This window comes from Aythya ferina, assembly GCF_964211825.1.
Source record: "Aythya ferina genome assembly, chromosome: 10".
Taxonomy (NCBI): Eukaryota; Metazoa; Chordata; class Aves; order Anseriformes; family Anatidae; genus Aythya; species Aythya ferina.
This window is the reverse complement of record NC_140306.1, coordinates 5,116,236-5,143,552: the sequence shown is the minus strand read 5'-3', so window position 1 is coordinate 5,143,552 and position 27,317 is coordinate 5,116,236. Positions and strand designations below refer to the sequence as shown.

The window sequence follows — 27,317 nt, the reverse complement described above, 5'->3', positions numbered from 1 at the left end:
AATTGTGTGCCACGTAAGGCTAACGCAACAAGCCTGCCCTGCAATGTTACGCTCCCCCAAGCAGTCTTTGGGAGGCGATGTGCTGGGCTCCCAGCTCCATTTTCTGTCCTGAACAGCTCCATGGAAAGCAAACCAGTTCCTCTGCACACACGCAATAAAAAACTGCAGTCAGGCTCTACACCTGCTGACAAATGTTTTAAATGCTTCCCCAGTAAGAAAAACAGCAGCTGAATCCAAAACAAATCCTATTTTTCTATCAGGGAGAAGGAAGTAAGAAGAGCTCGTTCACTGTACTGATTTTCTTTTTTTTTTTTTTGTGTCAGCAATGGTGCTGTGACAGACTTCCTAAAAAAGCATCCAAACGCCTATTTTGTGAGGTTCCCATCCATCACAGCGCATTAGAGATGCTCAAGGGACTTTGCTTCAGCTTTATGGTGATTTCATGCAGAGTTCGCCACCCTCCTTATTTCAGTCCTGGGTGGCATTCAGCATCGAGGCTCAAGGGGGCTTCTATTCAAAACCACCTCTCCTGCAGGGAATTCTGTTACACCACGTCTTAAACACAGCTTTGGGAAAAAGCCAGATGACTTCGTGGCTCCCCAGACACGCAGATGCAGTGAGCAAGAAGCCCAAATCCTGGTGATGTCTCCAGCTGTGACCCAGAGAAAGGCACCCCCTAATGTCTATGAAAACAGAAAATTGACAGAAGAGGGGAAAAAAGGTAAAAATCCAGAGTCACCGGCAAAGGAGTAGGGGGGAAAGGACAGGCGTGACTGGTAGAGAAAAAAAGGATGAGAAATTCTTCATTTTAGCTTATATGGATAAAATTAAAATACATAATTACACACAATATTTTCCCCTGAGAAACCAAAATGTATGCCTGGTCTGCACAAGAGGGTAGCACAGCTGTGACAGAGCAGGCCTGTAATTAGGTCTCCATTGTGCCATCCCCAAACGCAGCCTTTACGAACGTACATCCCCAGAGATGCAAAGTCCCACGCACGCAGCTGAAAGCTCATCCATCTCGCATTTGCAACCTTCCCGTCTTCTGCATTTCATTTTGGGGTTGATTACTGGCTGCCCACAAGCATCTATTAAGTAGAATGAAGAAAGTGGCAGAGCAAACCCCGGCCCTGCTGTCAGACAGGTCCAGCAACGCAGAACAAGGAGCCCGAGGCAGCGTGCACTCGCCTCCCCTCCTGCCGAGGCACGCACGGAGCCAGATCCCTGCACAGAGCCAGCCAGCACCACCCCGAGGGGCTCCTGGGGGTACAAGGACACTGCAGGGCGTGGAAGAAGGCTGCACCCTCTGCACGCCCTGCAAAGAAGGTACAGCTGCCACCTGGCAAGGAACTGAAGCCGAGGTGCAGCTCCTCTCCCAAAGCAGGGCAGGTGCCAGCTGTCCCCAAGGGCTCCTGCACAAGCAGGAGCGGCCAGCTTCAAGCTGCTCCTCCATCCAGACCAGCAGCTCAGCTCTGAAACCAGACAAGGGCCTTTCCATGCAGTGCCACAGATGTCCAGAAGGCAGTGGAACAGGTAGAGCACCTTCCCTGCAGCTTGCTTGCTACCAGCGAGCCACTTCCCTGCCAGGGCAGAGGCCCCTGCTCATCAACAGCCAAGTTTCCTCTCCAAGAGGGATTCGACTCCTTAATAGAAAAATTGCTCCAAGATCTCCCTGCTGCTCAGGGATGTTCGCAGCTGACCTGCTCTTCACACCCACTGATAGGGGGAGAAGGTGGCACAGGTGTCCTCAAAATGAGATCCATCTGGGAAACAGAGCTTGCTGCCCTGCCCTGCCAGCAGCCCAAGAAGGATTTATCTCATTCCTTCCCCTGGCAGAGACCTCCCCGGGAATATGTTGTACTTATGTGCCATGCATTCCCGTTGCACTGCTATAAACATCCCCTCTATGGAAATGCACAGCTGGGCATAGAAATATCAACTATTTTTGTGCATGGTTTGGCTCTTTCCTCTGCAGTCAGGCAGTGCAGCGGTAATTCAAACAGATTTGGTGATCCTGTTCTGCAAGTGCCTGCACTGGTTTTAAATCAGGAGCACTAGGCTGAAGCCAGCCCCCCCCCAAGATGGTTTGCTCACACCTCAGCAGCACAGGAAGCAAAACCACCACGAGAAGCCCCAGAGACCACGCGGTGATGGGGAGAGGGCTGGGGGTGAGAAGGAAAGGATCGATCTGCTCATGCCTTGTGAGAGCTTCTGAAACGGAGAGCCGGGAACAAGGAGAGAAAAGATGACGTGACAAATATTTTGAGCCAGCAGAGCTGCTGGATAAGCTGTGTTCCAGCACAGGCTCTCCGTGCCCAGCAGCACCTCGAGCAGCAGCAGGATAATGTGCTCGTAACTCACCGGCACATGGGCACGTGGCAGTGCTCCTGCTCACTGCAACAGCTCCCAGTGTAATTTAGCAAAGACGTGGAGCCTGCTCTATCAGGTTTCTCCGTCGGAGCAGCAGCACACCACTTCTCAGCTGTTGTTCATTGTTGTTTTGGAGCTGAGTTGGGTTTTCTAACAGAATTCACAAGAAGGGGCTGCTTGGCACTGCTCCGCACACAGGATATGTAGAGCAGGTTTAGAAGTCACCTCAGAGCCATTAAAACAGCAACAGACAGAAACGTGGCTACAGCTCCACAGCATTTAAAACTTTAAAATCCCCAGCTCTGAAAATTTGAGCCTGAACTCCAACAGAACCCATCGGTTCAATGTGGGCTTTGGATTCAGCAAGCTCTTAATGAGAGCAGCAGCCCAGCTCTGCTGGTTCAGAGCAACCCCAAAAGCCAGACGCTCCACATTTCACCGAGCATCTCTGCTGAGAGCACCTCAGCACACATCCCATCCCCACACAGCAGCACTGGAAAGCCTTCAGAATTCATCCTCCATGTAACACCGCTGAGCTCTGCTGGAGGAAGGGACGTTTCTGCTACTACAATCAGCAGCAAGCCCTCAGCACCACGCAGATAAGCCCAGCACCGCTGCCTCCAACAGCTGAGGCAGCTCCCAACCATCTGACTGCTGCGTGCATGCACGGAAACCACGCAGGAGCAGCTGGAGACACACAGCAAGTGGGTAGGGAGGCCAGAATTCAAGGCATTCGTGAATGCTGCTGCACCCAGGCCCAGGGCAGGGCAGTGCCAGCGCTCAGCCACAGCTCACAGCACAGCGTTGTGCCCTCGGGTGCACCCAGGGCCACCTCAGCCCCCAACCCCAGACCCTTTTTGTTAAGGCCACGCACAAAGAGGTTTTCTTCTGCTGCAGGTTGGGTGCAACCCCTGCACCAGGCTGAGCAGCCTCACGCAGGCAGGAGTCAGAGAAACAAGGCAGGAACAGCACAGAGCTTTTGGTAACCAGCTTTTGGGGTGGTTCTGACAACAGCAGGTCAGAGCTGACACGTTATTACCCCAGCTTTCACAAGTCTCCCAAGTCAGCTCCCCGCCCTGCAACCATTTCAGCTTTTCCTCTCAAACCCAGCAGCCACTTCAGGCTAGGAGCTAATTTGGGGCAATTCATTAGGCTCCTGGAACTCGGGCAACAGCAACTCCAGCTGTGCCTTTCCTAAATGAATCCTGCACAGAAACAGCACCCCACCCTTGCAAAAAAGTTAATTAAGGATTCTTTTGCCTGCTCCCAGCAGATCAGAAGGCAGCAGATGCTGTCAGACAGGTTTGCTTTCTGTTATTACCTATTTCAGCAGCAATTCACCTCTCCTAATCCCATTTTGAATATCAGGTAGTAGAGACACATATTAAAAGGAAGGAGGGAGGTTTACTGTAGCCACCCATGCAGTGCTCGTTGAGATGGAGCTCCAGGACAAGGCAATCGACTACGGCAGGATGAATTGCTCTCCCAAAACTTGGGGGATGTGCCATTCCTCACAATATTTGCTGGAGGTTTACTTTACATTCATGGCTAGTTTCCTAAGAATGATGAGCATGCAAAATACATCCCTCTGTTAAGGGTCGTCTTCAAAATTTGGGGAGATGCAGCACATCCCCGCCCAGCTCACAAGCAGCTGTGATTGTGGCCTCAGAGCAGAGCTTGAGGGACAGGGCAGGGCTGCGTGCCCACGGCTGAGCTGTTTTAATCAATACCTGCATCTTGATTTTTTCTGAATGAAGTTAAATGCGCTTTAATTGAATGTGCACCTGTCAGGAGCACAGTGCTTCGGAGAACCACCTCATTTTCGGAGGAATGACTCCAGTAGCTGATATTGCCAGCCTGTAATAACAGCTCACCGAAGGCATGGGGGGAGGCTGCAATTTAATCCCTTCTCCCGTCTTGCCCCATTCTCCCCTCAGGCACACAGCACAGCTTCAGAGAAATTGTTTGCTTGAAATAATTGCGCACCGAAGGGACAAACCAAAACTTTCAAAGCCTTTTGTGCTTGAGCAGGGCCCAAAGCACCATCACTGAACGCCTCCGAATCCTTCCTCCCCCAGAGACGTGCCGTGCTTCGTCCTACATCTGTTATGTCTGGTCCCAAAACTTACCCTGTTGCAGTCACAGCTCTGCCTCGAAGCCTCCTGCTTGTTGTTCAGGCCAATGTGCTGGTGCCTGGCATGGGCTTATCTGAAGAATTTGCTAAAATGGAGCAAATCCAAACCAGGCTCCTACCTGTTTCCTCAGCCTCCTGCACTACCACCTCTTGTGACACGGCACTGAATGGGTCTCCTGCGCCCATCAAATACCTGCCAGCGGGTTTCTTTGCACTGCCCAAACACCTCCTAGTGCTTTGGTGGTTATTTGCACACCTGGCCTGTGCTGTGAGCAGCCTTACAGCATCACCTCATTGACTCCGGGAGTCACCACACCACTTCCATGCGCCATGCACAGAAGAGACCACTCACAACGAAGTATTTCATGCAGATCTTCCCAGTTCACCAAAAACTGCTTTTACTCCTCCACTATTTTTCTTCCCATGCACATCTTTCCGTTCCTTGATTCTCCCACACACAACCAGCCCCTGCAGCTGATGGCAGGAGCCTCAGGTTCAGCCTCTCGGGCTCCATCAGCAAAGGGCTGCTCTGCAAACCCACGCAGCGCTGCCCAGGACAAGGACCAGTAATGATGGGCAAGCTCCAGGAGATCCTCATGGCTGGGAAGGCTCTGCTAAACCTACCTGGTAGCCAGCAGCAGGCTGGACCCAGGGGTCTTGCAGGCTTAGAGGGGGTACAGCACAAGCCACAAGGACCCAGACAAGGCTTGCACAAGAGCCAGTGATATCAGGGACTGAATGTGATGTGCAGCCTAAAAATCCAAGTCTCTCCAGCCTGAGGTGATGGGCACCGCTGCTAGAGGCTGCTCCCACATCTGCAGGAGCCCCAGGAGAAGAAAGCAAGCTACGCCCAGGTGTTGGTTCATCTGTTACAAACTTCCCCACCAAACAACCCCCCTCCAAAGCCTTTCATTCCCTTCCAGAAGCGCTGGATACCAGGCTGGGAAGCGCAGCACCCCGAGGAGCCTTATCAGCCATCGCTTCCTGCACAACAGGAGCTCCCACTCCTGCCCCGGGAGGCACGGCCGCCCCAAAGCCTCCCCCGGGGCTGGGAGAGGCCCAGGGGCTGCAGAGCACAGCGAGCGGGACCAGGAGGGGCCTGGAGGAGCAGCTGGAGACGGCAGCAGGCAGGGACCTGCCTCCCCGGGCAGCACTTAGAGCTGCAGCGCTGCCCCTGCCACCACCAGAGCTGGGAATATCCAAGCATCCTGCAAAGCTTTCAGCTTGCAGGAACATTGAAGAGGCAGGATTGCGACTACAGAAGTCAGCAGCGCACCAAAAATAAAGGAGAAGACATGAAATAACTTCTGGCACCTCCCAGGCCTGCCCTCATGCTTCTGCAGTGGCTGCAAGGTGAGGGAACAACACGATGTCCTTTCAAACAGCCACAAGAGCAGGAAATCTGCTCCCATGCTGCATTCAGCAGCTCCACAGACAGCCCAGCAATGGTGTGGAAGAGCACGTCCGATTGTTTTTCCACTTACCTGGAATCACTGGGCGAAGCTTTTAATGAGAAGGGCTGGCCAGCTGCCTGCCTGCAGCAGTCCCACACTTGCCACCCTGTGTCACTTCGCACAAGTTCCCTTTGTTTTTCCTCTGGCTGCTGCTCCCAGCCCTGCCCCACCCAGGGTCAGCTTTTCTTGACTTTTTTTTTTCCCCACATTTTATTTTCGGAGGACAGGGCTACAGAACAGCACTAGCATGTAAAAACAGCAATTACAACTCTGCAGAGGAAGTGCCAGACAGGCAGTCTACCACAAAGCACAGGCAGACACCCTGCACTGAAGCAACGAAGCTGGAGACAAGTGTTGGAGCAAGCAGGGAGCCTCGCTCCTGCTGCCTCCCAGATCCCACGCAGCAGTGATGGCACTCGAACGGATCTGAATGCACATCCCGCATCTCTGCTGCTGCACACCCCGGGCTACAGCCAAGTCATGTGGAAGAGATGGGAAAAGGGGACAGGATTTCCCCTACAGGAAGGAGAAGAGGTGCAGCGTGCCCTAACAGGCACATTATGCCCTGATAGGGTGCAGCTGGTGAAGGAGGAGATGTTAATGCACTGCACCAGCAATCACAGCCACTAGCACAGGGTTAAAAATGAGGTTTAGGCTGCAAACAATTGGTTAAAGTCACTGAACTCACCTGCCCCATGATTTTTAGAGACAAGCAAGGTTTGCAAGGGAAAGACAGGAGCTTTGATGATAGCAGTAACCCCAGCCCAGACACATACACCCCTGGCTTCCCCCTGCATCTGCTCTCTGAACGGCACACTGCTTTATTCTCCTCCCCCAGCAATAATCAGTCCAAAGGGACAAACTTGGGAAGCTTCAGCTTTGGCACGTTCCTTACCTGCCTCACACTACTGCCTATAAAAGAGCTGTCAAGCCAAGCCTGCCAACACCCCCGGATGTCTCAGGTTAACTGGGACCCGTTCACTTATTAGACTTCAATTCCAATTCACCTCCTGTTCCACAGAAAGCTTATTAGATGGCTCCTCTGTTTCCAGCAGAGACTCAAATCCAACCCTTATGGCAATTTACTTGTAAGTGCAATGAAGGCTAAAACATGGAAAGTGAGCTACGCTTTGCCAAGAGCAGCAGACTCACATGGTCAGCATTAGGAAATACTGACAGATAAGCACATAAACGTTCGCTCCGTGCCAGATAATGCATCAGCAGCAAGGCTGCCAAACAGACACCTCCTGGAGCTTCCCATTTCTGACTCCCATGCAGGCAGGACCAGGTCATGCCGTAGAAATGATTAGGAAACATCACTTCTCCAAGCTTTTTCCTGTGCAAAAAAAGCAGAGACTGCTAAATCAAGAGATGAGATTAATTTTCAGTGTGAAGACAAGTGTTAGAAGAGTTCAGTTCATTACCTAAACATTCATTTCGAAAGATGAAAGAAAACTGAGTCCAGGTATCCAGAAACTCCAGTACATTATCTACACAACAGGTTCACATCTCTCCTACATTACACTGACAAGCTCGCTTTCAGTATACTCCAACTGTATTTTAATAACTAAAGCATTAGAATTCACCAACCCTACGCTGAGCTTCTTTGGTACTGGGGGAGGAACAAGTGTTTAAAAACTGTTGTATTTTACTGCAAAGCTAGGCAAGTAACATGGTAGAGGTTGGAAAGACTCCCACCGCAGCACATCCTTTTCAAGTTCCCATGTTTCACCCTTTTGCTCCATACACAGCTTTCATATGTGGTGCTGTCATTTTACTGAAAGAGTATTATTAAAGTTTTGGTCATTTAAAGTTTGCTTTCAGCCAGGTTCTGCTCCCAGGCATCATTCCTGCAAATAAAGATATTTCCTTCACATTATGCTCGGTGTCAGAATTAAATACACTTAAATTGCTGGGTCTGCATTCTGGAGGGGTTATTAGTTTGCTTTCTAAACCAGGAACATAAGTCTAAATTAAAACAGAAAGAGTAATAAGAGATTGTCTTACAACTAAATGAAAGTAAGGAGAAAACCTCCTTTTCATGAAACAACTGGTAGCTACCCCCATGAGTTGGGGACCAGCGTTTTGGAGATGCTTGCCACGCTCTGGGTACACGTTTCCACCCCCCCCTACTGCTTTCAGGGACAAATGTCACAGACCACATCGAGGTCTAATCTTTTTGTCTTTTGATATTTAAGGCATTTTACCTTTAATTATTGCTTTCTTTATAGTGTTGCTTCAGACCAAGCTTTCTTGCACAACAGCTCCTGAGCATGTGTCCATCTGCTTCCCATAAGAGCCAAGCGAGATTCTTGGGACTGATGCAGCAGCCGCATTCCTGTAGCCCATGCATTTAGCACTGCAGTGTCTCTGGAGGTATTATGTCAGATAAAATACATCAATATGCTATGATCTCAGCCTGAGGCTAGAATACGGATGGCAGCTGCCTTTTGTGCTGTGCCCAGCCAGATCTGGAACTGCCCCACAGAGCTGCTCTCCTCCTCCTGGCTTTGGGGACTCCTTCACACCCCAAAAACCCAAGTTTGCCTCCTGTTCCTTACATCTTCCCACCACATCATCATCCTCCACCTCTTACTCGAGCCTTAAACCAAAGGGATGAGCACATTAAGCGCTGCCATATGAAAATACTCAGCATGCTCTGACCACAGCCACAGCCTCTGCCGTGCTCCGTGGGCCAGGGCAGGCTGAGTCAAGTGTTCTCCAAAATCTCCAGTGATTGTTATTGCTTTCAGGCTTGTTTCTAAACAACAGAAAACAGTCTCTGCCCCAAGATGCTCGTAATGAGCTCAAGTCCTTCTAGGACTTCTTGGGAAATAAGGAGAAAGGGTGCCCAACTATTTGCTGATGTTTTTAAATGGTAGATTTAATAACAATTGAAATACTCCAGGAGTTTCCTAATCATATTAGGCCTCATTTCAAGGGGGGAAAAAATCAGCTGGATCATTTATGAATAAAGCTGGAACACATGGGAAGTGGTATTTCAGTAAAACTGTGCAATTCCACAGCTCTGAAGCACACAAACGGTATTCCAAGGAAATTCTTAAGTAAAACTCCAGGCAAAATTTTGGCCTCATGATTCCAGTTAATTTCAAGAGGATCAAGATTTCACCATTGGATTTTCTCTCATCACTGGATTTCCTATATTTTTTTTTTCCAGGACTGATGAGCCCTGAAAGTAATCTTCCTTGGAATGTTTGCAGGGAGAAAAGATAATTCTCTGAAATATTTTATGTAAACAGCACAGAGGAATAATAACCACTGCTCTGCAGAATACGCACAAGTGTCCATTTTCGCTTTGTCTCTGCTTTCAGGAAAAGGGAGGTTGTTTGTAATGCAACACAAGGTAAATGGATTGGGTTCTAAAACTGCCTCACGCACGAGGATCTGAAAAAATAGAGGATTAATTGTAAGAGATTGATATACACAGAGATTAACCAGACTGTGGAATTCTCTTTCAAAGAAACTAAGCATAGCTCAGACATTAGCATTAGAAAAACCGCAGGGTACAGATCTTGCGCATATTAGAGGGTTTGGGGTACCTACCTCCCACTGCAAAGCCACGGGCACACAGCAGAACGCGGCCAAGCAGGCTGTGGTGATTTCAGCTGGTCAGTGCTGATCAGTACCAGCAGTAACTGATCACACGCATGCCCTTAAGACCAACAAAGCAGTGGCTTAATTCATTTGGCACCATAACTACACCATAGCAGCTCTGGTCACACCCAGCACTCACCAGATTTGGAAAAATTACAGCTGTGAGCCAGAGGCACAGAGCAGGGACCTCCTGCACTGGCAGAGGAATGGAAGGACCTCAGTGTCAGGGCTTTGGACATCTGAAGGTCTGAGGGAACTTCATAAGGTCCTGGACAATGGCTTTGATAGTGGTTTGTTAAAGCAGCCAAGAGCTAACAAAATGACCATGGTAGAAGTGCATTTCTCTTCAGCATCCTTCTTTTGTACAAGGAAGTCCCCTTCCTTGGCGCTGAAGTTGTAACAGCTGCAGAAAACCTGAAACTTGCCTGCTCTACGTACTGCAACCACCAACCAGGTCAGGCTCTAAGCCGAGAAGGCATCACCATAACACATCCTTCCCCAACTTCGGGGGAAGATTTTGGGGAAGAACCCTGTAAGCAGGCTAAGCAAAAACAAAGGGCTAGCTGAAATTACAGTTTGCATGTATCCAACGTGCAATCTACGCTTTCCAAAAATTACAATCCTGAAGGAGCCACGTTTCGGTGGTTTGTTGTGTTGCTTTAAAAAGCAGGAGACAAAAAATGCCAGCTTTCCATAAGCTACACCATTTAACCACAGAATTGTTAACAGTTGCTGAGAGCACTGATGCATTATGGTTGGGGGCAAGAGGAAGGCTTAATGCTTCGAAACGGCTGCAGCCAAACAATAGCAGCTTTCCTTGTGGCTTTTCATCATTACACTGGATGCAAACTGCTTAGCCTGTTAAAAAATAGATATACATGCTCTAAGCCAGCCGAGGAACTGTTCCCGTAACTAACTGCTGCCATACAACACTGATGGCCAGGCCCATGAGATAAGGGGACAGCTCATTTATCAGTAATGCCCGGTAGTGACCTACTCAGTGCACTCAGCCCTAGACTTAACCACAACCTCAGAGTTTGAAGCATCGACCAGCCCCGTGGCAGTGGCACACGTTGGTTTATCTGAGCTCTGATCACAAATGCAGAGGTGCCAAGCCTACATCTCCCTCCCACCAGCCCTTCCTGCAGTGGTGAGGTGATCTGAGCAGCTCCATCCTCCTCACCTGCCATGTGGGTTCATGTGCTCCACAGCTGTCCTCAGCTGCTCAGAGACCTTACGCAAGAATTGCGCTGCTGTGTGAAAGCTGCTGTCCGCAGGCAGCCCTTACATTCACTCCAGCTTCCCCTTTAAGCACGGAAACCGTTTCACTTGTACTACAGTTAGAAAAACAGCAAGTTGAAGCCTGGTACTAGGCTCTTACAGAACTGTTTTTTCCTTAATTAAAAATTAAGATTTTTTGGTATATAATCCAAGAGTGAAGTCTGAATCGTGATTTAAGCAGATCTCATATCAAAGGAGCTCAGGACGAGCTGCACCTTGCTCCCACGTAGCCTGAACTCGGGGTCTGCCCCTTGGCACACCACCAGCTGGGCTCTGAGTTCCCTTACTCTGGCCAAAGTTGTGTCAGCACACCTAGGGAGAAGGACAGAGGTTTTCCAGCCACATTCTCCAACTTGCCACAACTCCCCATGCCTCCAGCCCTTTTGCTGCTCCTTACATCCTTCGACTGCTGAAACACAGCATCCCAGGGACAGGGAGAAAGTGAAGAAAACATTATAGCCAGTTTGTATGGAAAATCAATTCAGTTCAGACATCTCATTAACCTCCTAACCTGCTCATCCCCAAGCTTTAATTTATACTACCGCTCACAACAGCGCCTGACACTGAGCCACCATCTCCACTGGAGGTGCAACAGGCACAGGCCTCTGATGCCAGGGGATGCCATTTGCCCCACTCCTTGCATCCCCTTCCCTCCTCTGCCATTCAGCAGACACTAAGGAGCACAGGAGGAAGAAAAGAGGATGAGGTGCAAGAGATCTTTGAAAATTGCGTAAGCCCTGCAGTGAGCCTCCCTTCCCCTCTGCTGCTTTAATTACCAGCAGCTCAGGGCAGGCTGGCCTGTGCCCAGGGTGCCTATCCACGACCCCACTGGGCAGAGAGCATTTTATCTCACTAGCCCAAAAACACCCCAGCTTCAGCACCTACGAAGCGAGCATCACCATGGCAAACCACAGGAAAACAGTCACCTGCGTGACAGACCTCAGGAATTCGTGTGTTCAAAGCCACGGCATTCCGGCACTGAACAGATTGAAAGGTTTCTGTACAACCGCTGCCTTCTGACAAAGATGACATTTCTAATGGACTGAAGTGCATGTTCATACTGAGTTATTTTTGACATGTTCAATACATTAGAATCAAACTGAAAAGATCAAGTCTGACACAGCTGCACCCATAGATGTTCAAGGAAATCAGCACGATAAATCTTGGGATAAACCAGACCAAACCTGGAAACACACAGTTGCAGGGAATATAAATCTTTAAGGAAAGCACTGCTAACTCCTGCAGAAGCAGCTCTTAAGATCTTCAAGGAATCATTCAAGAAAGTGAGACCACAAATGAAAGCAGGTGGCTGTTCCTAGACACATCTCCACCCCTGCATGAAGCAGCCCTATGGGAAGCCCTGCAGTGTCCCCAGCCCGCAGAGCAGCTCTCCAGCCAGTGCCCTCCTGCTGCTCAAAGACCTCCCAAGCTGCAGCCACATAAGACCTGATTAAAGGCCACTTCACTGCTGGGAATTCTGCGAAAGTTACGAGAATGAGCTCAGCTGCTCTTTGCTTCCCATTAGGTAAAACCCTAAGTAAGAGCTTATGGAACAAAGCCCCATAAGCAGCCCGGTCCTGCAGCCAGCAGCTACCGGCCGCCCTCTGGCCCAGCACAGGCACAGGAACACCTCCAAACGGGTCTGGGTAACACCAGGACACTGCAGGAGGTGGGGATGGGGAGCTTCAGACCCAAGCTCCTGACCCAGCTCCTCCCTGGACCTCCTCCTGCAGCCACCACGGGCACGCTCACCTCCCCTGCCCAGGATCAAGATGTTCAATGCAAGTCCCCGGCTACACCCAACACAGCTGTGGGCCACCTAGTCCCACATAAGAAAAAAGGGCGCACCATGGTCAAAATTGAAGCATTAGGTTATTTCCCATCATTACAGCTGGGTTGGAAAGCCTGGCTTAGGGGCGCAGTGCCTAGCATCACCCCAGCCCATGCAAAGCGCCGCAGAGGCCACCAGCAATCACACCCTGAGCACGCAGCAGCTGCTAAAAAAGTTGATTTGGGTGCAGTTTAAACCTCCTCCGGGCAATGGGGACGGAATGGGGGCACAGCTGTCAGGCTTCACACCGAGGGGCGAGGAGAAGCTGCCCCAGGAGGCAGGGCAGGACCCGGCAGCTCCGGGCGCTGCGAACCTGCCTCTGGCCGGAGCTGGAGGAAGAGCGAGGCGAGAGGAAGCACCCCGAGAACAATGCGGGGAAGGCAGCGATGCCGCCTGCTATTCTGGGAGCCGGGAGGAAGCCAGGCGAAGCCGGGAAGGCGAACCCCGGCAACAAAAGCAGGAGGAAGCGCTGTGGGTTTCCTCTGCTCGGCCTGGGGCCGGCACCAGCGCCCCGCTGTCTGTCCGGCTGGCTGGCTGTCCGCCTGTCCCCAGCCATGTGCGGGGCCAGCCCCGGCTGCCCGGCTCGGCACCGCCACGGCGAGGGCAGCAGCGGGTCCCCGGCTCCGCGCACCCTGCGGCAGGCAGGGAGCATCCAGCAGCGCCCCCCGCACCGCGGGGACCCCGATCCCGAGCTCGGGGGGGGCTGCGGGAGCACCGAGAACCCCCCGTTTCATCCTCCCCCCGTGTCCCCTCGCCCCTCGTCCCCCCTTACCTTGGCTCCGGCGGGGCTCAGCACCACACGGGGGGCGGCCGGCGGAGCCCAGCCCGGCCCCGCATCCCCGCCCGGGCCGCCCTCCCTGCGGCGCCTGGGCTGGGCTGGGCTTAACGCCGGCCCCCCCGGCCCGGGGGTGGGGGCAGAGCCGCTTCCCGGCCCCCTCGGCCCCTTCTCCCCTCCCGGAGAGCCCCGGGGGGGCTCCGGGGCCGGCCGCGGTCCCCCCCGCCCTGCGCGCCCCTGGCCGGGCGCAGCATCCCCGGGATGGGGGCGCTGAGCTCCGGGGGCTGTGGCAGCCCCTTTGTCACCCGGCTGCGGCGGGGAACAATGGGCTGAGCTCGGGAACAGCCGCGCTGGGCTGCCACGATCCTTGCTTTGTCGCTGCCTCGGTGCCCGGAGCCGAGCGGGGAGCAGCAGCCTCGGGGCTGGCACAGAAAGAGGGGGTGCGGGTGGATGCACCACCGGGCGGGGGGCCCCCGGGAGCCAGCAGCACCATGGCAAGTCCCATCTGTTCCCCCAACCAAGCCATTGCGGCTTTCAGGGTGAGGAAATGCACCCAAAAGCTCCGATCGTCACCAAGGAGCAGGCTGGGGTCCTTCCCAAAGTTTCACAAATCCTTGGTGGTGCATTTAATAATTCACAAGATTGAAATCCTCCCAGGTAAACGTGATCCATTTGCCTCGGAATCCTTTGGTAAGGAACAAGGGATCAGCCCCAGCAGGGCCACACCTTCCCGTGTGCCACATTTTCAGGGTACAGCACCCAATTACCCAGTGCCTGGCTAAAACAGAGGAACAAACAACTCAGCTTGCTTACATGTTTTGCCTGTATCCCCATCTGCACTCACAGAACTCAGCTTTACAGCATCCTTCCCAGGCTAGCAGAGGCTTCCTGGGGGTCTTCTTCCTTCTCTTCCTCTGGGGTTCTGGTCTGGACTCAGAAGATGTGAAGATGCTCCCAGGTGCATTTCCTCTTGCCATGACTGTGGCAACATCATCCCTCCTGCTCCGAGCAGCCCAGACTTGGGGCTCCTACCCCAGCGGCTTTGTCTCTTTTTTTGTACATCACCCTCCAAAGCTCTCTGCCATACACCTTGCAGATTTGTTGCACCTGCATCACTCACAGCACAATCCTGCACTCACAGCACTTCCTGCACAATCCCCTGGTATTTATCCACAGAAACACCAAGCCCTGATCTTAGCTACTGCTACATTTATCACTACACCAGTCTCATCCCTGCCCAACTTCCAGCTACCAGTCCCCATCCCCAGTGGGCTCTGTCCTGCAGAATATGCACACAGCCTCCCCCAGAGATTGCTGCGTATCACAAAAAATTCCACCACTACTTATTTCAGCCACTGAAGTTCACTATCCCAACCTTCCTGCATGCAGTACTTCAAAATATCAATGTAATTTCCCCTAATGATGTGATGTATGCATCTATTTGCCTTCCATAAGTAATCCTAAATCAAAGTCTAGAGACAGGAGTGAGCTTCCTTTGAAGAAAGAAGGTCAGCCGATATTTATAGTAGCTGGAATAAATACTCTTCATCTGTTTTATAGCTGCATTATAATGAAATCAAAGGCTTGTAGAAAATGGTGCAACTGAACCAAGTGTGCACAGAGAACAAGTGATGGTAGAAGACCTGATGTGATGAAGGCAACATGGAGAAGTCCTTAAGCTATGCAGCCCCTTCTGGCTTGTATGTGACCCCAAAACACCAACCAGGACCAGGACCCCATGGGGCAGGTGTCCCACAAACTGAAGCGGTCTCTTGCCCTCAGCAGCAGGGAGACCAAGCAAAGCACAGAGGGAAGAACCTGCAGGTGGGGTGTGCCTGGAGACTTGCAGCAAGCCATAAAGGAACCCACAACCTTCAGCCAAGGTGGCAGCACAAACACAGAACTAAGCTCAGGACAGATCCAGACCAACATCAAACGATTGCATGTCCTACCTGCCAGCAAAGCGGCACTGCCCCGGCTGCAGAGGCCCTTTTGGTTGCTTCCCTAAAACTCACCTGCAGGGCCACGGTGTTATCCCTGAAACACGAACCTTGAGCACAGAGAGGGAGGCTGCAGGGCTGCCTTTCAGGTGTCAGGGTTGGGGAGAAAACCCACTTTAGTCCATGGCTTGGAGCAGAACTTGAAGCAGGACTTCATGAAGTCCTTTCACCTTCCTTGGCCAAGAGCTGTTGGCACAATTCAGAACTGGAAGTGAAATGCATCGCAGCACAGTCCATCAGTGCATTTCCTGGAGGTTTGGCAGTCTGTAATATAACCCCGCATTCCTAGCCCCAAAACACTTTTTGGATATCAGCTTCTTGTTAAGCAAATATCTAAAGCTTAGGGGATAAATATCTAAAACAGATTGGGTTAAAGATCTCTTGAGAATAATCACTGAATTTGTATTTTTTTCCTCACTTGGAAGGTAGACTACAGCATTGACCATAGCGCTCTGCAAAATCCCTTTATAGCAAAGGAGGAATATTAATGTTTTAAGAGGTACTTTGCCTCTCTGCTGAGATCTGTCATTGATTTTAATCTGTACAAACCGCCGGAGTGGGTAACATTTATTATTTAGGATGAGCAGTATGATGCCAGGCTAAATGGGCTTCTGGTCTAGCCCATTGCAGCATTCTGCTGGGAGACCCCACTAAAGACACGGGCTGTTTATGGAGTTCAGCCATGACTTTATATACAGATCCTAAAACGAGCATCACTGGAGTGATGGCATGGCAGACGTCAGGCTGTATTTCATGCTCTCTGCACAATGACTCCACACCCAGGCGTGCTAGCTGCAGCTATCCAGGTTTTGGGGTTCTGGGGTAGGCTTGAAGTTTAGGCTGAGACCAAAAAAACCCTTTCCAGATTCTTCTGGGGTGGGAAAAACATAATTCCTCCCCAACTCTCAGGCAAAGTCAGCCAGCTTAGCTCAAAACACTGTTGTTGCTGATCTGTGCTAGAGCAGAGATAAGCAGCCACGTGCTGGAGCTCCATGCCCATGGCAGAGCACAAACCTCCAGAAGAGGAGGATGGCAACCAGCTTGGAAGGGATCCATATTCCTTCTTCAAAAAGATGGTGGAGGTTCAAATATACACAAACCTTTACAGTATGGGCACAAAATATGCTAGAAACCATCCAAGATAGACTGGAGTCAACTGCAGAAGACAGCAGAGAGCTGCTCTTGGGGCAGCTGCACAGAGCATGGCAGGGCTGAGAGCCTGGTTCCTCCCACCGGCACAGCCTTCCTCCCAGAGAGGAAGCTGAAGGCCCCCTCTCCTTTCCTGCTTTCCCTCCTCCTTCCTTTGCTTCTCCAGAGCAGCCTGGGGCTGTTCCTACCTCGGCCTTTCACAAGCAGCATCTATTTGTGGGGCGTGATGTGGGTGATGTGTTTTAAACGAAGCGGAGGACAAGGGGCTGCTGGCTTTTCTACATCTGATTTCTGACTTGTATCAAGTGTGCCTTATACACTGAATAGTCATCTTTTGTGTATTTTTAGAAAAGGAAATGAGGTAAATAAAATGTGGAAAGAGTAAAGTGATGTAATTTACCTTAACTGCCAAAACACACAAGCTATTGTTATAAAAATACAACAGCAGGCCTGAGCCCTGAGAAACTCTGAAAAGCAACCTCTAGACACCAGAATTCAAGTACAAGGTCCAAATTCAGCAACTACATTTATACATGCTTAGCTTCAGCTTTCAGTAGGGCTCCTGGGGTATCGCTGGGGCACCAGCAACTCCAGATGTGAGCAGCCTACCTGTGCCAGCTCAGTTTAAAAGGCTTGGCTGTGCTGAAGTGCCTTCCTCCACCTCTGCACCACTACACAACCCCTGTTCATGGCTTGCTGTGCTCAGAGGGACCTGAGCTGTTTTACAAAGGACACTTGTTGCTGTCCCCATTTTACAGGTACAAAACCTGGGAAATAGGGAAAATAGCACTATTCAGTCTTACCCTAGCATAGAATTAACTAAAAATTGACATCTTCAGAGCACTGGTCCCCCCATTTGGCTTCTTGGGCTCTCCTTAGCCTCACTAAGCAGATGTAAAACAAACATCATTCTTACCTTGTGTTACACTATATGCTTTCATTCTTACCTTGTGTTACACTATATGCTTTCATAAGTTGTCTTGACAATGCATAAGCTTTAAAGAGCTCAAACCCTTCAAATTTTGAGGAAACCTATGTCTTAAATTTAGACACACTGATGCAATTCTAAGGGACTCTGCTGAATACAGAATCAGTAGCATTAAACATGGACAAAAAATAGGGTTCCTAGTGATGCCTAACAATGAAGGATCTCAAACATTACTGTACAATTTTCAGCTTTCATTCAAACACATCTCAAATATGGCTCTGTTAGCTGGTATTCTCCTAAAACACTATAAATGCAATTAGAAATGGTAATGATTATAAAATCCATTAGTGTTGACAATTTGTTCTTTTCTACAAGTCTGCTTATACAGACCAGTTTTAGTCCACCCACAAAACCTAACCAAGCAATTACCCCAAAAGCAGCTACCAAGGGAGTGCTGCTGGGGCTGGAGGCAGTCTGGCTGGCTGCTTACAGGGTTACCTGAAAGCCCACTAGGGCTGGGCCCAGCTAGGCCAGGCTCTTTATGCAGAGAGACATTTCTCATCTTCAAAGGCATTTCACCAGATCTGATTTCCATCTCCCCCAAAGGACAGATTTTGTTATATTTCAAGCAAGAGAAACCGTTATAGGCTGCATGTTTTATTCCATGTTAGAGGGAGACAGTGATAACCTCCCCTCCTTTCATTTTCTCCACCCAGGCTAACTTGGTGCCCGAGCTCAAGAGCCTGAAACTCGATGAGTGAACTGGAGCTTAACTCAGGTCATCTCCCTGCACCTCCACTCTGAGCTTGCAATTATCTATTCCACCTCCTCATATTGTTCATTTATAATGTAGGTGAGATCTCCTACACGCAGGTTAATACAACAGATGAGCTCAGACTGTGGATGAAGCCTGCAGCAGGAGTTGAATTTTTCACATTTGGTTTCCAGGCCCTTAATCGCCCCAGTGTTCCTAAACATGAGGCACTTCCACAGGCTAACAGTAGGACAAGAAATACACACCCAGGTGCTATACACCTTCTCCAAGACTTATTATACTCAATAAAAAGAGAAAATAAGTTGAAGACATAGATGTTTTCCCTTTTATCACTGAAACTCAGTTCTCTCAAGAATGATGGCAATTTTGATGGCTGATAGCACAATCTACTGGGCTTTTCTTGCATTTCATGTCCTGCTTCACTATGAGCTCTATCTACTGTTTCCACAGAATCAAAGGCAAGTTACTAAGTGCAGAGTAGCTCTTTATAACCACTTGGTCCAACCACCCCACACTCCACAGGCCGCAGCATTTCACCCGTGACTGTAGAAGTTCATGGTTTCCTAACTGCTGTTGATCAGGAGCGTGTCTTTCCAGAAACACATTATGTCTGCAACATCATTAATAATGGAAGAGATCCTGCTCTGCATGTTTCTTTTCATATCCCTATATATTTAGATCTAATCAGAAAGAGGTTTTACATTCATATTCCTGATCATTACATTTGTACTTCCAGACTGATTTGGAATATTTATTGATTTTTGAAAGCAAACAATTCACTCATTTTCCCCAGTTGTTTCTGGAGTCATAGTAGCCCCTTATAGATTCAAAAAGCAGAATCTCCCATATTTCAAAATGTTATCCAAACATGTTAAAATCTGGCCTTCTAGTATCAAGGAGACCTCTGGGCCTTGTCATGCATTAATGAAAACAATACCCAGAGTCTCACCAGGAGAGACAAAAGCACATTACAAAGATTAATATTAGCAGTGTCCCTCATTTTTATAAATGGAGATAGCTGAGGATAACAAAGGTCAACAGGCTTACCAACAGGAAAGCCACATTCCTGAGCCTGTCCTCCACACAAATCCATCCTTAGGCTTTTTCTGCCCAAAATTCCTCTAGGACTTCCTCCTTTTCTTTTCAGGTGGTTTTTGCTGAACTACATTTTGGACTCTAGTGGAGACCCAAATGTCAATCACATGCACTTTGGTATTTATTAGCTTCATATATTAGAGCAGTCCATAAAGACGGGCTCTAGAAGTGCTCTTTCATTAACCCTGAAGCACTAATTTGCAGGAGACTCAACACGTATGCATGTGCAGGCAAGATGAAAAAACAGCCACTGTGCACATACCCAGAGCCAGTGGCCACAGCTACATCACTTCTAGGAGGCAGGGGAGAAAGTCTGCTTGCAGGATGCTAGGTAAGCTTCCATCCAAATGTAAGCTAAACACTCTCAGCACTTCATCCATTAGTTTCTTTCTACAGAGAACTCCGGAATGTGCTCAATCCAATTCTCCACCACCATGTTTTCCTGAGATGCGTTTGCTTAGTAGGCAAAGGCTGTCAGGCTTTTTCTGATGCATCAGGAAAATGATTACGTTACATTTAGACTTATTTCTGTCCTCCAATGTCAGGAGGAGAGCTTTAGGCTACTTTGCTTCTAACTCCAGGAATATTTGACAGCCATAAACCATTGGCACAACTATTCTTCTTGCTGTCAGGCAGATCTCAATGGCTACATGTGGGTTTGATGTGAGGGCTTTTTGTTTTCCCGTTTGGCCAGCCAGACTATGGAGACACATTAAGACAGAAAATAGCATAACACTAGAGGCATTTAACCAACTAAAAATACCATGGGACAGTCAATAGACTGAATTCCGAAAAACAGGGTCCTGTTTGTTAAATCCTGTTCATTTGATCATAATAAATTAAACTACTCTGAAGGGTACATTCCAGTTCTGTTATGCTGGTGTCAAGAAGGAATAAAAACACTTAACTTACAAGATTTGCTGTGCTTCCTCACTAATGCAGCCTAGATCAGACTCTGACCTTGAGCCATCTAAAATGAAGTTGCTGACCTTCCATTAGAGCTCTCAGCCTCCGGAGTACTCCAAAATGACTTTGGGTGAGTAAGTGAACCATGCAATTACACTCATGGAGAGTCTTGACCTCTTCCTGTATCAGGAAGAGAGCCTACAAGCATGTCCATCACAAGACCCTTCCGGGAATCAAACAAGACTGTCATACAGATCCGTGAAGTTAAAGCCACATGTTCAATGTTCTCAAAAAAAGGACAGCAAGAATGACCATGACAAAGGTTACCACCCAAGCCATATTTCAGCAACATATTTTCCCTTATGCTTCAAATCCTCTACATGGAAAAAATACCTCAAAGAAAATGCATCAACAGGAAGTTCACCAAAGCTATTGCTGCTCAGAAGTTAAACTGAGCACCATAACATCTCCAAACACTGCTCAACATCCACAACACGGGCACAAAATCTCACTTCCCCAGTGTAATAGTAGCAAAAACACTCCATAGAATTTAAAGAACACATTAAGAAATTTGTTTTTTGTCAAAGAACAGCATAGAGCTGATCTTACCTTTGTCAGAGCACCCATGCACCCCGCAGGACAGGGACCTCATCGGGCAGGGCTCAGCCCTGCAGTACCTGAGCAGAGCAGGCCCTGAGGCAGCTGCCACCTTCAGCCAGGGGCACACACCACCAGGCAACCCCATGGCCAGGCGGAGAGCTCAGGCTGTGGGCAGCCAAGCAGGGACATAACCAAGCTGAAGATCAGCACTCACCCAAACCAGCTCAGGAAAGGGCCAAACCCCTGACCTGAGCTTAAATAGGGGCAGGTGAGGCCCCAGATGAGGCTGGTCAGGGCCATTAAGTCTTCATCTGCACATCCTACAAATGTTAATCTCCACAGTGTGGTAGTGCAGGGATCTTAACTTCTAGAAGGTTTTAAAAAAAAGCCAAAAAAGGCAGTGAGGATTTAGATGGTACTGAAGGTGTCTGTGTATGAGAAATGGAGAGGGGCGCTAGGCCACAAAGCCTGCTGCGTGTTTTAAACATCTGACTTCAGGGCAGTGTAACTGTCTCACAGAGACTGAGGGCTTTATAATCAGACAGCTTGGAAGCCAGTACGCCTGGTTTTCTTCTCTTCTTTGTGACTGAGTCTAAAACAAATGGAAAGGGGGGTTTCTGGCCCACGGAGGTTAGCACAGAAGGCCGAGTTCATTAAATTTTTATGTCTAGAAGAGAGCCAGCGTTTACATCTGTTTGTACTGTGTAAACAAACAAACAAAATCTCTCGTTAGACTACTGTTAGACGGGGCTTCCAGAAGCTATCCACAAGCAGCTGCCTCATGTAAACCCAAGTAACCTGGGCTCCTGCATGTGCTGCTGAAAATCCCACCCTGCTCATTTGGAAAGGACTAGCCACCATCAGTAGAAAAACTGGTCTGTAAAGGCACGGAAAGGATACAGCGTCTCACAGCAGCAGGCCTTTAATTAGCACATGGTAATCACCACAGTGATTAAATTGTAATCAGCTCCTTGATAGTTCGCCTCTACCCTTCTCTCTTGGTACCAAACTAGATCAAAAGAACAAAAGCGAGGTGCTCACAGAAGTGAGGAACTCACTGCCCTTTGTTTCAGGGGTACAGCTGTACAAAAGGGTACTAAATCAGCTTTATTTCTTAGGTATACTTAACATGTTACAGTTCAGAAGATGGTGATTTCATGGGAGAGGGTTAGAGTAGTTTGGGTCATGTTTAATGAATGACAGATCTAAATTTTCCATTTTCTTAACCTGTAAAGGATTCCCAGTTCCAGTGTTCCTCACAAGCAGCCATTTACTTAAATTGCTGACCAAACATTGCAACCTCTATGATGCTTTAATATTATTATTATTTTTTAATTATTTTTTTTTACCATTACTAATTTGACACTTTCCAGATATGGAAATTTTTGTATCTTAATCTACCAGCAAGTTGATTTGTATTCACTGAAGCAAGCAGATAATCCACAAGAGCCTATGCTTTAAAAATTGCTGTTAAAGTCAGTGCAGCCAATGCAGATGGCTATACATGAAGGATAATCTCTGTGTGGGTTTCATCCATTGCTACAATAGTGCAGTTACACAGCATCCACTCCCATAGGAACCCACAGACTATGAGATGCTAAAAGAGGCATAAAAAAATAAATAAATACGTACATACATAAACACAATGAATTGGACACCCAGCCTGCCAGCAGATTAAGTCAAGAAGGAATATTAAGTTGTTTGGGCTCCTATTTAAAAACAAATAAATTGAATCTCCCAGTCAATCTGCTTAATGTCAATCAGACATTAAGCAGATAAGTAGTGACTTAACCTTATGGGGTGGATTTCTTCCTGTGATGCAGAGGTCATGTCATACTTGGAAGATGACAAGTGATTTATTTTTTTAAATTTGCTGTCCTGCTATAGATCAGCAATGTGTTTGCTAGAAAGTGAGGGTGCTCCTTGTTGTTCTATTTTGGATGCTCCTGGGCCATTCTGATAGGGGTCAGCACTGTAAAAACGGTGCAATCACATAGCACAATGGTGCTGTAAATAATTCCACATGGGGAGAAGATCACCTCATCCAAGGCAATATGGAGAATTTTAATGTGGGACATAGCCAGCTGGTCATTCAGCAGTTTTCATGCCTGGGAAAACACTCTTCACAGATCCTCAAATTGCACATCCTCCCTGGCTCCAAAAGTGCCAGCAGAACCCAGTGTGCAAAACTATCGAGTGCCACAACAGCCACCCAGTTTCAGCACATCGTATTTTATTGCACTGGTCCCTCTCTCCATTTCTTACTGACTTACAGAGCTTAAATTGGCTTGCAGGTCGAGCTTCCCCAGCCGCTTACTGGATTCTGCAAGAGGTGATTTTTCACTTTGCATTCAGATGTCACACATACATCCCCTGCACCTGTGCCCACATGAGCTTAACCCTTTGGGTCCCCAACTCCTTCCAGGACTGGGCATCTCTTCTGCCATCTGCTTGCCATGGCATGCAAGATAAACACAGACAGTAGCCTTTCCTCATTTGCCCGCCTTTGTCTCCCCTCCTTTCTGAAATGAGTAAGCACTGAGCCCAAAGTAGAAAGTTTTTAATGGTTATTATGGCCTTTGAACATTTTCTTTCCTGGGGCATAATTTTCTAATTTTGTGACAAAAGCTTTTTTCTTTTTTTCTTTTCTTTTCTTTTTTTTTTCTTTTTTTTTTTTTTCTCCATTTCTGTTGACAGCTTTATCCACAAAATCAAACCACCTCAAATATGTTGTTCAGTTACATTTTCCTTTGTTGGTGACGGCTGATGATCCACAAAGACGATATAAAGGGATCAGCACAATTCAGTCCAACGCATTAACTTATTTAAAGCATCTCTGATACTGATGGTGGGCTGGCCAGACACCATCAGTGCCTGCCAGGACAAATGCCAAGGCAGTTGTGCCATCCAGACTGTCTTCTCAGCTGTGCTAAGATATTCTGGCAGTGAACCTGGTCTGGGCATGTCTGTCCCCAGGGGCTGTGAGCTCCATGTGCCGTCTTACAGCCGGCTCACTCGGGGACTCGCAGGAGTGACGGGAACCTGCTGTCCCTGAGCTGCAGCATCTCCCAACCCACTGCCCTGCACCAGCGCTGACAGCAGAGGGGCTGGTGGCAGTGGGTGATATCCCCCAGACACTCTGCTGAAGGCACTGGCAATATGCTTGCTTATAGCAGAGGAGCATCTCCCCGTTCCTCCACATCCACTGAAAAAACATGCCTGTAGGAATGCCAGGAATGGTCACAGCTGTGCTGTCCTCCTTCCTCTCCTCCACACAGCAATTTTTTCAGGTGATTTAGGAGCTCTCCTTGTGGTTTGTTTCCCCCTTTGTTCCCATCTGCTCCAGCTCTGCCTGTCTCAACGCCCCTCAAGCTTTGTCTGGGTAATTTATACATCCTTCCACTTGCAGCCTGCTTTCCTGGTTCAACTGCCTTTGTCCATCCTATCTTAAAGCCTTTTTAATTCCGATGTTATTCCTTCAATCTGTCCTTTTATAATTCATTCAGGCTAAAGCAGCAGCGAGGTGGCTCCCTGCTCACCACCCTCAGCCACTGATAGTAAAGAGGTTTTTATGTCCTCACATTTACTGCCAGCAAACATTTCTGCTTCATTGCCAGGTTTCTTCCTGGGGTTGCCCTGCTGCACGCACAGGCTGCTTCTGCTCCTGAGTGGCTATAGCTTATAACACAGCACTTTGGGGTAAATTGTCATAATTTGGGTGGTCTCAAAAGCAGGGATTTAGGAGCTGAGTAGAAGCACTTCTGCCCCCTGTGCTGCAAGAAGTGGGTGACTGGGTTGCAGCTCCAAGGTGCTCTGACACTTCGCATCCCAGGGAGCCCTGAAAAGCCCCCCTGTGTCACTTCCCACTGAGCAAGGATTTCCAGTGTGATTTCCAATGCTCCAAACATTAAGAGCGTGGATCACTGAGCTCCTAAACTGCTCTCGTCTGTGGGGAGCATCACGGTAAAAGTACTGCATAGCTGCCTTGTAAAGCAGAGCTGGGATTCTGGGGGGAGGTCAGGAGACAGGCCTGTGAAAGGAGACATTTTAGACCTAGCAGAAACAGAAATCTTATTCACAAGAAAAGAACCATTTAAGACCAGAACTGCCTAACTTGGAGAAGTGCACACAACTACAGCATCACACCAATTTCCTACCCCAAGCAGTGCTACCCAGTGGTATTTGTCAGGGTTTTTTTCAGCAAGCACGCCAGTTAGAGACCAAATCTTAGGTGCTTTCATGTAAAACACTTATTTTAAGTCCTGCAAATTCTTTTGCATATCTCATTTGAGTTTTTTTCCTTCTGAAATGCAATGACCCAACTGTAAATGGGCTGAATGTGCACCGAGCTGGAGAGTGCAGCAGGTAGCAGAGGCACAGGATCTGTGGTGGCAGCTGGGTGCAATGCCAGTCCTCTTCAGCCACACACTGTTCACTTGTCCATCACCCACAAGCATCAGAGCATCTGCTGGTGGTCCAGGCAGCAAATGCCCCCACTCCCGGTGGTGCTTCTGTATCGGTGATTGGAGACAGGGCTGAGAAATGCAAAAATCCCACTGCCATGAATATTCATGCGAATCCTTAAGCATGCATGGTGTGTGTTTCTGTGTCCTTTGAATTTGTTTCTGGTTGAATGCACCAGTAAATGAGTTTCTGGTGAATATAGGAGAAAGAGTACCCTCTGATGGGAACTTCAGCTTTGTTGTTATTATTTACTGCCCGTGCATCTGGATGTTACATGCATGAGCCGGCAGAGCTGGTGCTGCGCATGCAGAATGGGCACAGCCTCTGCCCCAAGGAGCTCACATGCTAATGCAAGAGACAAGAAGCAGATGGGGAACCTCAGGGAAAAGAGCAGCTTTTGTGGTGACGACGGTGGCCAGTGTGATTGGCAGGGTCACCATATGCTCGACTGGTCGCTCTGGGTTTTGGCATCGGGTGGGTGGCCAGGCAAGCTGGGAGAAAGCAGAGAGATGCTGGCTGGAGAAACAAAGTGGGTGGTGAAGGCTGCCTCCAGGACCAGCTGGGGAGGATGCTGAATGAGAGGTAATGGCTGGTGCTGTGTCATCAGAGCCCTTGCAACAGGAATCGGAGGTCTGCCCAGGCAGCAGGTCTGTTCCTGCAATCTGCGTGTCCAGTCAGAAGGGTTTGAAATGTGAATTTCCAATGTCAAGTATCCACAGTGACTCGGTCACCAGGAAATTACAAAGCAAGAAACATTTGTGAAAATCATTTGGTGGCGTTTTAACAATCACTGTGCAACATTTGGGTAAGAGCTCAACCTGTTCTCAGGCCACTTGCAGGTGGAAAGGAATGAATGAATAATTCCCTATTTTTTTTTTTTATTTTCTGTTTCACAACCATTTAGCTGAAACACCAAGCCAATTCTTTCTGTTTAGCATCCTAACAAAAGAAATATGATTCAGACTTAATGCAGCTCGGAATTGTCTGCAGTGATAAATCTCTTCTATTGAAAATTCTGCGATGTGCCTTCAATTACGGAGTCTTTGGCGAATGAAGAACTTTTGCTTCCCTGGTACTGCAAACACCAGGCAGGGAATTCACCCTGGATGTCGCATTTCTGAGCCAGCAATCCAGGGATCAATTTCCTTCTCTGCAACAGCAACAACAAAACCTTCTTACTGTAAAAATTCAATTATTTACAATGTCTTGAAGGCGGCAAAGCAATAACAAAGAGCAGAACACCAACCGACGCAAGTGTGGAAATTTCCATCAGAGAGACAGGTTCCCTTGGCCGGCCGGGACATGATTTGTGGCTGGCTGAATAAATACATTGAAAGCTCTCAGCTTGCATGCTTGAGGAGCTGGAATTGCCCCTTTCTCCCCCTCCTCTCCCCACTGGACTTGATACGTGTTTAATTTCAAAGGTCCTCCGGGGCCTGGCCTCTGGCACCGTGACTGAAATGAAATGTTCTGGTCGGAAAGGAGCAGAGGGGACGGCAGGGACGGGGACAAAGCCCGCGGGCTGCTCCTGGCTCCCAGGCTGTCACCGCTCCGCCGTGATGGACACAGACAGCTAATTAACAGTAGACGCAAATAATTAACATCTGTGAAGCCAGACAGCTTTGCCTCAGGACCTCTAAGGAGTGGTGCAGCCGGCGGCTGCGTGACGAATGCTGGTTTCCAACAGCCAAAGTGCCACGGAGGGCAGAGCTACTGCTACTGGGGCACTAGTGATGGGCACAGGTATCTCTTTCACCAGCAAACGCCAGTGTGATTTTTAGGAAGAAATTTAGAAATGACATAGACACTGGTGTTGTTTGGATGGCGGAAAGCAGTGCTGCCCTCTTTGTTTCTTTCTATTATTAATTGTGACAAAAGACCCGGTTTGAAAGGCGTGCTGTGGCTGTGTTTACGCCTGTCCCAACCCCTCCTTCCCA

At 48.8% G+C, this 27,317-nt stretch overlaps 1 protein-coding gene across 2 annotated transcripts in view; it reads right to left on the bottom strand.

Moving 5' to 3' along the window:
- The window catches only part of FRMD4B (FERM domain containing 4B), a 114,386-nt gene extending 93,342 nt beyond the window's left edge, over window positions 1-21,044 (bottom strand). The window contains exon 1 of one of the 2 annotated variants that reach the window (XM_084530875.1): window positions 20,926-21,044. In XM_084530875.1, coding sequence (XP_084387001.1) covers window positions 20,926-20,943 — 18 coding nt within the window. In that variant the 5' untranslated portion in view covers window positions 20,944-21,044. Of the gene's footprint in view, window positions 1-13,460; window positions 13,506-20,925 lie in introns of those variants that run through there. The other variant, XM_084530878.1, reaches the window with a different exon arrangement.
- Between the last annotated feature and the right edge of the window lie 6,273 nt (window positions 21,045-27,317).